The sequence below is a fragment of the Vidua macroura genome, chromosome 22, assembly GCF_024509145.1.
Source record: "Vidua macroura isolate BioBank_ID:100142 chromosome 22, ASM2450914v1, whole genome shotgun sequence".
In the NCBI taxonomy this organism is placed as follows: Eukaryota; Metazoa; Chordata; class Aves; order Passeriformes; family Viduidae; genus Vidua; species Vidua macroura.
This window is the reverse complement of record NC_071592.1, coordinates 6,706,634-6,719,023: the sequence shown is the minus strand read 5'-3', so window position 1 is coordinate 6,719,023 and position 12,390 is coordinate 6,706,634. Positions and strand designations below refer to the sequence as shown.

At 50.1% G+C, this 12,390-nt stretch overlaps 1 protein-coding gene across 5 annotated transcripts in view; it reads right to left on the bottom strand.

The window, feature by feature from the left end:
- Positions 1-12,390, bottom strand: part of FLI1 (Fli-1 proto-oncogene, ETS transcription factor) — an 86,783-nt gene that overhangs the window by 21,629 nt on the left and 52,764 nt on the right. For all 5 annotated transcript variants that reach the window (XM_053996907.1, XM_053996909.1, XM_053996908.1 and 2 more), the window contains 2 exons: positions 7,778-7,932; positions 4,434-4,637 (listed from right to left, as the gene is read on the bottom strand). In XM_053996907.1, the coding sequence (XP_053852882.1) occupies positions 4,434-4,637; positions 7,778-7,932 (359 nt within the window). The remainder of the gene's footprint in view (positions 1-4,433; positions 4,638-7,777; positions 7,933-12,390) is intronic.

Below are 12,390 nucleotides of genomic sequence, written 5' to 3'. Positions count from 1 at the left end.
CAGAGACCCAGACCAGGACAGAGGGAAGCAGACAGACAGACAGACACAAACCAGGCTGCTCCTCCCACTCTCTTTCGGGGGCAGAGCTTTGGCTGTGATGAATTTTCATTTTTGTTCCTAGTCCCCCTCCCTGGTCAGCGACACCATGGATGGCTCAGCTCTCTGGTATGGTTAATGCAGTGAGGGCTGTTCTCCCATAATTAATGTTTAAACACGTTATTTTATGGCACCCCCCACCCTTCCCTTTCTTTTATTTCCCTTGCACTCATTACAAAACGATGGAGAAGGGCTGAAAAGCAGGAGAGTTTTTCCCATAAACCCTTCCCTCTCACAAGGCAGCTCATCTGAACATCTTGGTTCCACAGTCTCGAGGTCTATTTAATTTGAAAGTCTTTTTCACCCTCACCTTCCCCAGGCCCTGCACGGCTCCTGCTGGAATCCAGGTCCTGCTGCACTTGGCAGGATGGTTTTGTTGGGCATTAACACATGGCTCAAAACCACTGATCAGTTTTCTACTTCTCACCACAGCCTCATTCTTTCCCCTTCAGGCTCTTCCCCTTTGTGCACACCCCACAGCCTGGCCCCCACCACCAGGGAGGAAAAGGATGGAGGTGGCAGCTCAGCTTCTTTTGATCTTCATCCCAAACACAGCATGGATGCATCCAAAACTCCCTTTCCCTGCCCAACAGCTGCCTGGAGAGGATTCACCAGGCAAAATGTGCTGGAGAAAGATCAGTCTGGAGCCCACAGTGGGTGGGGATGAACAAAAAGAAGGCAAATCAAGGCATGGCTTCACAATTTTGGAGGGGGAACTAAAAGAAGCATGCAAAGAAAGATGATTGTTTGAGGGGGTGGACAGGGAGTTCCCTGAAAAAGCCACTGGGGTGCTTTGGGAGGCTCCAAAGGATGGAGAATGCTGCAGGACTGATCCTCTCCTGAGGATCAGAGGAATTCCTGCCAGCTTCAATGGCTTGTGTCAACAGGAAACAACTGCACCATTCTGAGCCAGCCTAAGCTGGAGACTAAAGGTGCTGTGGGATGAGTTTAGGTTACTCTCAACTACATTACACAGCTCACCTTGAGCCTTCCACTGCTAAAACTGAGACTGAGCTTTTGTTGAGGTCATGAAGATGTTGCTGGTTTATTTTTTCAGTCTGGACTTAGATGTGCCAAAATAATGTATTTCATAGGCAGCTTTAAGGAAGTTTTCACCCTGATTAGGAGTATAAAATGCTGAGAACCTTCTGGGAAACCTCATTTTCAGGGGGTCTCCTTGTTGCGTGAGCAAACAGCTCAGAAAGGTCAGATCAGCTTTGCTTCTTGGAAAACAAACCCCAAAGTTGAAGATTCATAAATCATCACATATCCAGCTTAATATCCCAAGACCACAAACACCTTTAGGGAGCCTGGGCAGAGACAATCCAGCCTGTAGGTCTGCAACTCCCCCAAATCCTCCTGTGCTTGTGGCCATCACCTGTTCCCTACCCTAAGCAGGGAATGTCTGTGGGACAAACACCCTTCCAAAAGGGGGAAACTCGTGAAAAAGAAAGCCCAAATCTCCATGGCACTGAGCTCCAGGCTCGGCACTGAACAGCCACTGGTCTGGAAAAGCCATCAGCTCCTCTGGAAGGCGTTAGTCCACAAGGGAGACAGCCAGCACTGCCCAGAGCAGCCTCTCCTCGGGCTGGGAACAGCTGCAGGGAAGCAGGAATGCTCTGCCCAGCTCCAGCAGCCAGGAGCTGCTCTGATGAGCACGGCACTCATAGCAAGTCTGGGATCAGCACACACAGATCCATCATCCTAAAGCTGGGATGGACTGGGACTGAATTCTCTGTAAAACAGGAGTGAGCAGTCTGCCTGAGTTCAGCAAGGTTCCTCAGGTTTTGCAGAGGCTTCATAGCACAGAAATCACTGCAGGCACTGCCCTGGCAGGACAGAATGTTTTGATGATCATTATTGCAGCAGCACTTCAATATTGCAGCTGTACCAGGGCTGCAGTGCTGGGCTGTGGAGGTGTGAGGCACAGCCCCTGCTCCACAGACCCACCATCCTGTGATAGAGAAGGAATGCCATGGCTGACTCTCACAATTAAAAGAAAATATTATGTATATGCTAAGAGATGTTTTATAGATTTATAGTTATGTTTGGCCCCCTTGCATTGTTATCAGGGGGTGGCCTGGGTAGTCAGGGCATTTGGGAGGGACAGCTCATTACTGTGGCAGCACCTGACCTCCAATCAAGATGTCAGGCAGTGATCTCCACCCCTGGACAGCAAAAGAGTCAATGGACAGAACTTTGGGAGGGGATAAAGGGTTAAAAGGTGAAACCTCCATTGTGTGGCTGAGCACATAGTGGGAAAAATCCTCTGCTCCTGGCACTGTTATATTTTCTCTATTCAGTCTTCTGTTGTATTTTTGATAAGGTTTTAATAAACCTTCTAAATTTTTGGAAGTATCATTGCTCACAATCACAATGGAGGGGCCCAGCAAGAAGGCAGAATGGCTGGTGCCACCTTACAGACAGCAAAACCTCCTAATTCCAGGTATTTAAAGGCAAGGTGTGACCCAGGGACTGCTGTCCTGAATGTCAGCATGCCCTGGTGCTGCCTTGCTGGCCATGGAGAGCGGTGTGACTGTACTTCAGACAAGGGCAGGTGGGATCAAGCAGGAAGTTGCTCCTGAGCAAATGGGCAGCAGCAGATGGTAAAAGTGGCCACTGAACCCAGGTTTTGGGGCTTATGCCATGAGATCAACAATGCAATTCCCCTGATACTGCCTTTGGTCAGCCCAAACAATGGGACACAAACACTGGGGATGATCCTGGAGATGCCACCTGGAGAATTCCGCTCCTCTGCCAAGCTTTCCAAATCCAGCCAGCTCCTGTGCTTTGAACCCATCCAACTCCATCTCTCTGACAATTCTCAAACCTTATCAATAAGACAGTTCAAGTGTCTCACTTGGGTGTTTATCTTGTGAGAATTTAGATGTGTTTCCGGTTACAAAGTGCCTGATTTCCCCAACCCCAGTCAGCAGGTTTGGCCAAAGCACTGCTGGCTGCACAAAACTGCCTTCCCATTTTCCAGGAAATTGTCTAATTCCACAGACAATCCTTCAAAAGCTTCCTGTGGACTAGCAGCTCTTTTCTGATGAAACAGAATTAAATTTGCCAATGATTTTGCATGGGAAATTATTTTATTGTCCAGTCACAAGGGACAGAAACTGTTCAAATCCAACAGTTTGGTTTTTTTGTTGTGAATCATTTCCTTGGCTCGACTTCTCAAGAAAAATAAAGGTGGGGCTTCCAGAGGCACCCATCTGTGATCTAACTTCTGTGCCACTGGAATCTGTGAAACTCCCACTGATTTTGGGCAGGAAGAGATCAACTTTGAAGAAACACCCTAAATTCTGTATCTCTGCTTCACTGGCCAGAGGAGACATCTTCAGCTGCCTTTCATCACAATTGGATTTTCTAGTAGAGAAAATACACTTTTGCCTTTCTCTCCTTGTGCTTCCACCTTGATTTATGGCACCTTCTCCTGATTTTTGCGTGCTTACATAATGATAGTCCTATAAAAGCTGTTTCACTGGAAAAACAGCAGAGCATGTGGGGCCCAGCTCCAGCTCTCTGCCTCATCAGAGCACCTTTACCCTCAGCACACCTTTGAAGGGAAAGGAAATCCTTTTAGCTCCATTTCTAGGTGAAGAGGAGACATTTGGAACCTGTGGATATGATCATGATTTCACAGAAGTCTTGGAAAAGCTGAAATCTAAGACTCCCAGCATCAGGTGTATGTGCCATCTCTCAGGTGTTTGGGTGCTGGAATAATACTTTTCCAGACTGCTCACAGCTTCTGGGTTTGGGGCTTAATAGAGCAAAAAGGGGGACTGGTTCCATCTCATACTCAGGTGTGGGGCAGAAAGGAGCAATAAAGAGCTTCCACAACCTTTTTCTGCTCATTTGCATAACATCTGCTCCAGCACATTTACATATGGGGAATCACTCTTGGGTTTTTAACTCTCTCCAACAAACCTGGGCCTGCAGGAACACAGGAAAGCTCCAGCCCTGGCCAGTTGGGGGTCCTGTTTATGGGGAGGGCACAGCCTTCTAACTGCAGAGCTATGGAATCGTTTGCCTGAGACAAATCAGTTAATGTCAGGTTTCATCTCCGTGACAAATTTGTGTATTTTTATCACATAACCACAGATGTTGTTATCTGTAAGACTTATCTAATCTTCTCCAGAGCCCTGCTCGGTTCTTCACCTCCCTGATAGCACCAGTAGCTCCATCTGTGTTCATCTGAACTTTCCAAGCCCATTTTATTCCTCGTTTCCCTGTTTGCTCTCTCTGCTTGCCTTTCTCTGTTCATTTCCCCGTCCCTTGCTGCAGGAGGAGCCCTGGGGGCAGGGGCTGGGCTGGGCCAGGGCAATACTCACTTTCCCTGAGGTAACTGAGGTGAGACAGCAGAATTTCTGTGTTGTAGGGGGAGGTGGTGCGCAGGAAGTCGTCCTTGTTCATTTTGCAGAGCTCTTTGCCATCCATGTTCTGGAAGATGGTGGTGTCGATCTCCATCAAGCCGTACTCCTTGATTGCCCACTCCAGCCACTGGCGCACGTGCTCCTGGGTCCAGAGGGTGGGATCTGCCGGGAGAGAACAGAGGATGGGCACACACACATCTCCAGAGTCCCTGCAGCCCTGTCAGAGCGCAAGCCATTGTTTCCACAAGCAGATATATTGAATTTACTGACCCCCTTTGCCAGAATGAACAGGCACTGTGCTGGAGCAGGGCTCAGGATGGACAGCCTGGCCTTGTCACTTCTGGCTGTCCCACCTGCCCAAAGCTTCCTCCTCTGCTTGGGAACAGCCCTGGTGACATCTGACTCTTCTCTGTCTGGAAAAAAAGCTTCCTAAAGGAAGCTGAGCCCTTTGAGAGGGAGTTCCTGTCCCTGTTCTGCATGGCTGTGCAGTGACATCAGGGCTGTGCGAGTTCCACCACGGGCATTAGGGAACCCACAGCTGGCATGAGAGACCCTGAGCATGGGGTGTTCATGGTCAGCAAGGGGACTCAGAAAATAAAGAATAAAATATTAAAATAAAATAAAATAAAATAAAATAAAATAAAATAAAATAATGGTGTGGCTAAAACAGAGCCACACCCAGCTTGTTCTGGGTGTGAGTTGGAGTTATTCACCCCAGGCAGGAGCACAGTTCTGCCTCCACTGTCCCTGTAAAGCCAGCCAGCTGTGCGAGGCCAGGCTGGATTTTGTGCTGTCTGGGCGTCCCTGAGTGTCAGCAGAGCTCCAGCTGTGGGATCTTTATTGCTGCTGATGACGTAAGAGACGCTCCGAGCTCGGCTGGAGCTCAGGCCCCGTGGAGATGAGTGGCTGCACCAGTGGTTAAAAAAAGAAATCAGCCTTTGAATTCTGCAAAGGGCATTAGATCAGAGGGCCCCAGCAAGAGCTGGTGCCACAGCACTTGACAGTCATTTTCAGAGCATATCAGCATTCTCAGATGTTTCCTGTGCTGCTGCTCCCCACGTAGCCGATTTCCAAGCTGGAGCTGCGCATTCATGTTCTGCTGCAGCTGGAGAGGATTGCAAAGAGGTTCAAACTTTGGAGATGTCTGATGTGTCATTAATAGCTAGTCCAGCTCTGAGACAAACCTCAGACACCTCAGACCCCGGGGAGCCGAGGACACGGATCGGGAACACGCCCAGGGCTCTGGGGGTGCTGTGGGCAGAACAAGAAATGTCTCTGCCTGGATTTAGCGGGTATGAAGCAATGCCTCAGCCCAGGGCTGGACACTGAGTGCCCAGGCTGAGGGCAGCTCTGGGCACAAAAGGTCAGGAAGAGCCCACGCCTGGCATTCCTGGGCACCTGAGCCCTGGGGTAATGGAGGAATTGAGACCAAGGGAACTGAAATTCTGAGACCTTTCCCCACTGCATCACCAGAAAATCTGAGCAGCTGAAAGCTGAATTCAGAACAGGGCATTTACAACCCCACACCTTTGCAAGTCTGCTCTGAGAACAACAGATGGATTTCTTTCAGGTTTTGGCAATAGTTAATTGAAATTCTGCTTTCTAAGCACTGGCAAAAGGCTGCAAATTTTACAGTGCACGTACTCAAGGGAGGATTCTTTTTTTTTTTTTTTTTGTTTGTTTGTTTAATTGAAAGACTTATTTGTCTTGAGTTTTGAAAACAACCCAATATCTAGAGGGCAGAGTGGATTTGTGGCCTCCCTTTAAACACTGTAAAAGACATTGAATGGTGTCTGAAATTCTGCCTTCTTGAAACATGGCTTAGAGCTCATTATTACTGCTATTGTAAGCCTAATGTGACATTATTCTTGCTTATCTTCACGCTAATGCGCTATAACTCTCCATTCTGGATTAAATTAAAATATCCAAATGCCTTTCTTGGATGACTTGGGCCTCCTTCCTGCAGCCAGAGATCTGGGATGATGTTCATTATTGTCTTCCAAGGTCTGGTAAATCTCTGCTCTTTCACAAGGATCTCAAGGGTTTGATTTGTGGATGGTCATAAGTGGGAGAAAAGTCCTTTTCCTCACTTTCCTTCAAAGAGGAGATTCCAAACCTGCTCTTCCACTGGGGGTACTGAAAGTAATTTCCCCTATTTAAACAATGCTAAACTTCAGCTCACCCATTGGTTTTTTAAACATACAGGATAAATACTGCCCCTGGAACACCTTTAATAACTCAGGGACTGGTTGGTGCCAGCTGCACCTTTCCAGACAGGGTGACACTGGACACGACTGTGCTGCTGTCCCCAGGCAGCTCAGCCAGTCCCTCAAACATCAGCCTGAATGGGACTAAGAGCTTTGCCGTCAATCCTTTATTGGCTTTTCCTCATGCATTCAGTTCAAGCTTTTCCTTTTCATCCTAAATGGCAAACAAATGCTTGGGAGTTGTCATCTGCTCGTGGGCAAGCCACGCTTTGAGAAAGGAGCTGAATTCCACGAGTGCATTTCCTCCTGCCCTCCCTGCCCTGCTGAAAGCCCCAGAGCCAGGGCAAGTTCTGGGATGTCACTGGGCCAGCACTTGGCCCCTTTGCTGGAAACTTCCTGGCCCTGGCTGTTTGTAAACTTCACAGGGAAACAGCTCTTCATTCCAGGTTCATGCTTCCCCCCACAGCAGCTCTCACCCCTGACTGTCCAAAGGCATCCAGAGCATCCTGCCAGCTCCAGGCAGCAGATGTGGATACCAAACAAAGCTGGACAGGAAAGTTTCTGTGTGACAATTTTTGGAAGGATAATGCAGTTCCTGAAAAATAGAATTTTTTGGGGTTTTTACTTCTAAAAAAAAAAATGGAAACAAAATAGCTCATTTTGAATCAATCAGTGTGACTTGAAAGTGCAGCTGGAAGCTGGATCCTGAGAGCACCAGGGGAGCTATAACTTGGGCCCACTTCATTCCCCTTTGATCATCCCCTGCATGTCCCAGGAAGCAGATTCTCCTCTAACACATGACAGGAGATGAATTTGGTTTAGCACACCAAAACAACATTTCATTCTGGGAAAAAAAAAATTAAAAGAAAAAAAAAAAAAAAAAAAGAAAAGAAAAAGCATCAATTATCTGCTGCCTATCCTCATTCAGATCATGCACTGGGACATGGGAATTCCCACTAGCCAGAAACGCCAATATTTTCCTTATATATTTCCGTGGTTTGTAAGAGAGAGAATTCCTCTGGGAATGGATAAACAAACCAAACAAAAAACTCTTCCAGGCAGAGCAGGGACAGCTGCCCCAGCCCGTGGTGGTACCTGCGGGGACGATGACCCTCCTCTCGTTGGTGGTCATGTTGGGGGGAGGCCCGTTCTTCTCATCCATGTAGGTGCTGTAGCTCATGGGGTTGGACTCGGTGCCTGCTCCCACCAGCTTCCCACACTTGTTCATGCTGCAGTCCACGGGGGACTCCCTGCAAGGCAAAGGCAAAGCTGGGTCACCATCAGTGCCCCTCCATCCCTGCACACAGGAGGGGCTGGCTCACACACACAGACACGGGCCCATGGCGGGCATTGGCAGCTCCCTTGTGGAGAGGCCATTCCTAATGTGGTACTGGGTGTCATAAGGGGTCTGTGAGGCACAGGGGATCTCTGATAATGCAGGGGGAGTCTCCAAGGGAACGACTCCAGACAAGGCAATGTCTGCAGTGGCTCTGAAATACCAACACTCCCAAACCAGGTAAGGAGGCAATGCCCAGGACACCAGTCTGTGGGTTATGCCCAGTCTCTCACCCCTGGCTGCTTAGTGCATTCCAGCAGTCCTGCAGGCAGGCTGGCTGCTCCTCAGAGCCCTGTCAGGCTGTTCCATCCTTTGTGGTGCTAAAACACCCCTGGTGTTCACTGGAGCCTGGCAGTGGCACACAAGTGCTCTGCTCACCTGCCCTGAGGTGTTTCTGCAGAGCTCACAGGGACACAGGAACAGCCTTTTCATGACATTAACAAAGCACCCAGAACATCCACCCAAAGGGACAGGGCTGTCCCCAGAGAACACCCAATGGCAGCACAGTCTGATTTGTACAGGGCTGAACAGGATGGAGCTTGTCTATTCTCAGAGCTTCCAGAGCTGCAGGAGCATTTGGACAACGCTCAGGGACAGGCTGGGATTGCTGGGGTGTCCTATGCAGGGACAGGAGTCGGTGATCCTTGTGGGTCCCTTCCAACACAGCTTGTTCAATTATTCTATTGTTCAGTTATTCTATTCTTCTGTTATTCTATTATTATATTATTTTCTGATTAATAGTGCCGCAGTTCACTACCTGGTGAGGAAATGTGGGCATCTTGGATGGCCCAGGCATGAGCCAAGAACTTCAGACCCCACTACTGGGTGTGAAAAGGGCTCTGGCCCCAGTTTAACTCCTGAGGTGCTGGAGTGACAAAGAGAGGACATCCAGCACTGTGCTAAACCTGGCCTACTGCAGACCCTTGGGAAGGCTCTGGGAGAACTGGGAGTCTCCAAAGCCCAGACAGGGAGCAGGGATTGTTCTTTTCTCCAGCTACAGGAGCAGCTCTTGCCTTTCCTCCCTTCCAAGCCCAACCCCGAGCCTTCCAGGCACACACAGCACATCCCACTGCGAGGGACTTCCAAGGAAGGGCACATCATTGCCCTCACTTTCCCAAGGCGGGAATTAGTGCACAACCTCTGCACAGAACAAGCCCAGGCTTTAATCCCAGATTTAATCCCATTTCGAGGGCAGTTTAGGCCATGTTTAATCCCAGAGATGTGCTCCTCCTCTGCCAGAAGCCAAGAGCTTTGGGAGGGAACCATTCCCTGCAGGGTAAGAATGGTGACAGTGCACAAATCCCACCCTCTGAGTTCAGCTGGCAAGAATTCCAAGCAGGACACTAAACAAATTTGTCTCTTAACCTGAACTGGGGGGGAGGGAGCAGTGCCTGAAATTCAGTTATCATGGCCAGGAGATAAATGCTCCACCGAGATATTCCAAGGCAGACGGTAATTTTTTCCTCATGTCTGACGAAGGGAATGTTGCTGGAAAATGGAAATAAGATGTATAACTTACACATGTTCGAATTTAAGGGTTTACTGGTTTGCCTACTGTTTTTCCAGGCAGGGAACCAAAATCCTCCTTCAGAGAGGCAACTGCTGTGGGCTCGATGTCCCCGAGGCAGCCGGGAGAGGCTGAGGAGCTGCAAGGACACGGGGGTTTCACAGGGTGAATCGGAACTGCTGGTTCCCTGTGGCACTGCTCCTGCCAGCTGGGAACGTGCCTGCGCTGCCAGAAAACGGCCCCGGGGCAGCAGAGAGGAGCTGAGTGCTTGAGCACAGAGCTGAGGGCTTGGGCAGGGAGCTGAGGGCTTGGGCACAGAGCTGAGGGCTTGGGCACAGAGCTGAGTGCTGCTGGGCACGGCCTGGGCCAGGGAGGGCCAGGGGATGTCTGAGATCTGGGTGTGACAGAGTGATCCGGGTGTGGCAGCATGATCCAGGTGTGACAGAGTGATCCAGGGTATGACACTGCTCCAGGTGTGACAGGATGATCCAGGTGTGATGATCCAGGTGTGACAGAGTGATCCAGGTGTGACACCATGCTCAGGGCTGTGATTCTGTGCTCCAGGGGCTCCTACTGTCCTCCAGCATGTCACATTGTCCTCCAGGGTGTGTCACCATGATCCAGGGTGTGACAGCATAATCCAGGGTGTGACACTGTGCTCAGGGGTATGACACTGAGCTCCAAAGAGGCATATCCTGCTCCAGGCTGTCACACTGTGCTCCAGGCTGTCACAGCATGCTCCAGGTTGTGACACTGTGCTCCGTGATCTCACATTGTGCTCCAGGCTGTCACACTCTGCTCCATGGTGTGACACTGTGGCCCAGGGTCTCACATTGTTCTCCAGGGACTCAGTCTATTGTGCTCACAGATCACTGTCCCTGGTGAGTGGCCAACCTCCTCTCCTGCTCTTCCTGGGGTCCAGAGTTCTCTCTCCCATCCTGCTCTGGAGTAAAATTTCCCTGGAAAATGCCCCTGCAGATGGGACAGGCACTATTTATGATCAAATAATTCTATATATTTCACTCATACAGCTCCAGGACACAGGGAATGCCTTCCCATTGCCAGAGGGAAGGAATTGTTCCCTGGGAGGGTGGGGAGGCCCTGGCACAGGGTGCCCAGAGCAGCTGTGGCTGCCCCTGGATCCCTGGAAGTGTCCAAGGTCAGGCTGGACAGGGCTTGGAGCAGCCTGGGACAGTGGAAGGTGTCCCTGCCCATGGCAGGGGTTTGGATTTGGATGGTGTCTAAGGTCCTTTCCAGCCCAAACCTCTCAGGGATTTTGTGAGTCTGTGATATCCAGACTCTTGGATAACAACACCTTGTAAAGAGCCTCTCCATGTGGCATGGAATGAGCACAGGGACAGAGCAGAGTCCTTGGCTGTGCTCCCTGCTCACATCGTGCACACCCACATGACCCTGGCAGTGAAGTAACCAAAATAGCCGCAGGACTGCAATATCCCCTCAGGTTTTTGGGATGCTTTTTCACATGACAGACTCTGCTCTGGCAGTTCAGACCCTGCCCATCCCTTGCTCTGTGCCTCAGCAGCCCAACCAGAAACCTCTGGCAGAAAGGTGTGAAGAGAACTTTAAGGGACTGAGATGGCCCTGCCGGGCACTGTGGGCAGAGGATCCACTCCATGAATCCCCCAGGACACTGAATGTGCTCCAGATGCCTGGCAGGGTCGTGTCCCTGTGGCTGCAGAGCTGCCTCCCTTCCCTCTGGGGAAGTTTTGGGGATGGCTGCATCCAGAGCTGACCCTGTAGGACACACATAACTGTGGATAGCATCACCCAACTGGGCAGGAGGCTGAGCTGTCCTTGAGAAAGCAGCAGGAATTTTCTGTGACAGCAAGTGAGAACATCCTTAACTTTGTGTCCTCTGGAACCCAGCATTTCCTACCAAACACAGCCTTTTCTTAGGAATTGGGACACTTCTGCCAGTCTGAGTCACCCCTGCAGCCCCTGCCCTGCCCCAGGTGAGGGATTTACCCCAGCAGGAGGACGGTGTAGGGACGGATTCAGCCTGGGGAATGAATGTCAAAGGAGAGCAGGGAGCTGTGAGCCATGGATGAATTCATAGAATGTCGCTCCTTCCTCAGCTCACACATCACCCAGGGGCAGGCTGGGATTCATAGAAATCCTTCCTCGTCATTTGAAAGGGTTTGTGCCAGGGCATTTCAGCTGCCAGATCAATCCCTGGCTTTTCCCAGATGTTGCAGTGCTCTCTGTGCTGGATTTGCTCAGGCTGTGGATGTGCACAGGTAAATGGGCACAGGCTGGTTTCACAAGCTCTCCAGAGCACAGTTCCTGTGGCAGAGGCAGAGTCCAAGGAACAGGAAGCACAACTCATTCCCACTGTCCAGAGGCTCCTTGTTCCAGCAGCTCTCTCTGGGGATGCCAAGAGTTTGCATCTTTTGTTTGGGACAGTTTGTCCTACACTGGCCAAAATGGACAAGCAGCTCGCCTGACACTGACCAGTAAATCCTCTGTAGAGCTCCAGCCTGGGCTTCAGAGGTGGGGAAATCACTGTCCCAGGTCTCTGTCTAGGAACCACCTTTGACTTCTCCTTGAAAGAGCAAAATAATGGATTTCAGGAATTTCTGAACCTGACTCGGGAATATTTCCTCCTTTCTATCCCTCTTTTCCTATCCTTTCATTCCTCCTTTCTTCCACCCCTCTTTTCTTTTTAAATTTGCTGCTTTTTGGTGTAGAGCCCCATTTTAATTTGTTTTTGTTATTGTTGAGTGAAGGAAGGAAGAACAGACACCAGGGTTCTGCCTGTGGTCCCCTCTTACAGAGGGAACAGCCAGCTCCTCCAAGCTTGCATCTGCCTGCGCTTCAACCCTGCTTTCAGGAATGCCTCGGGAG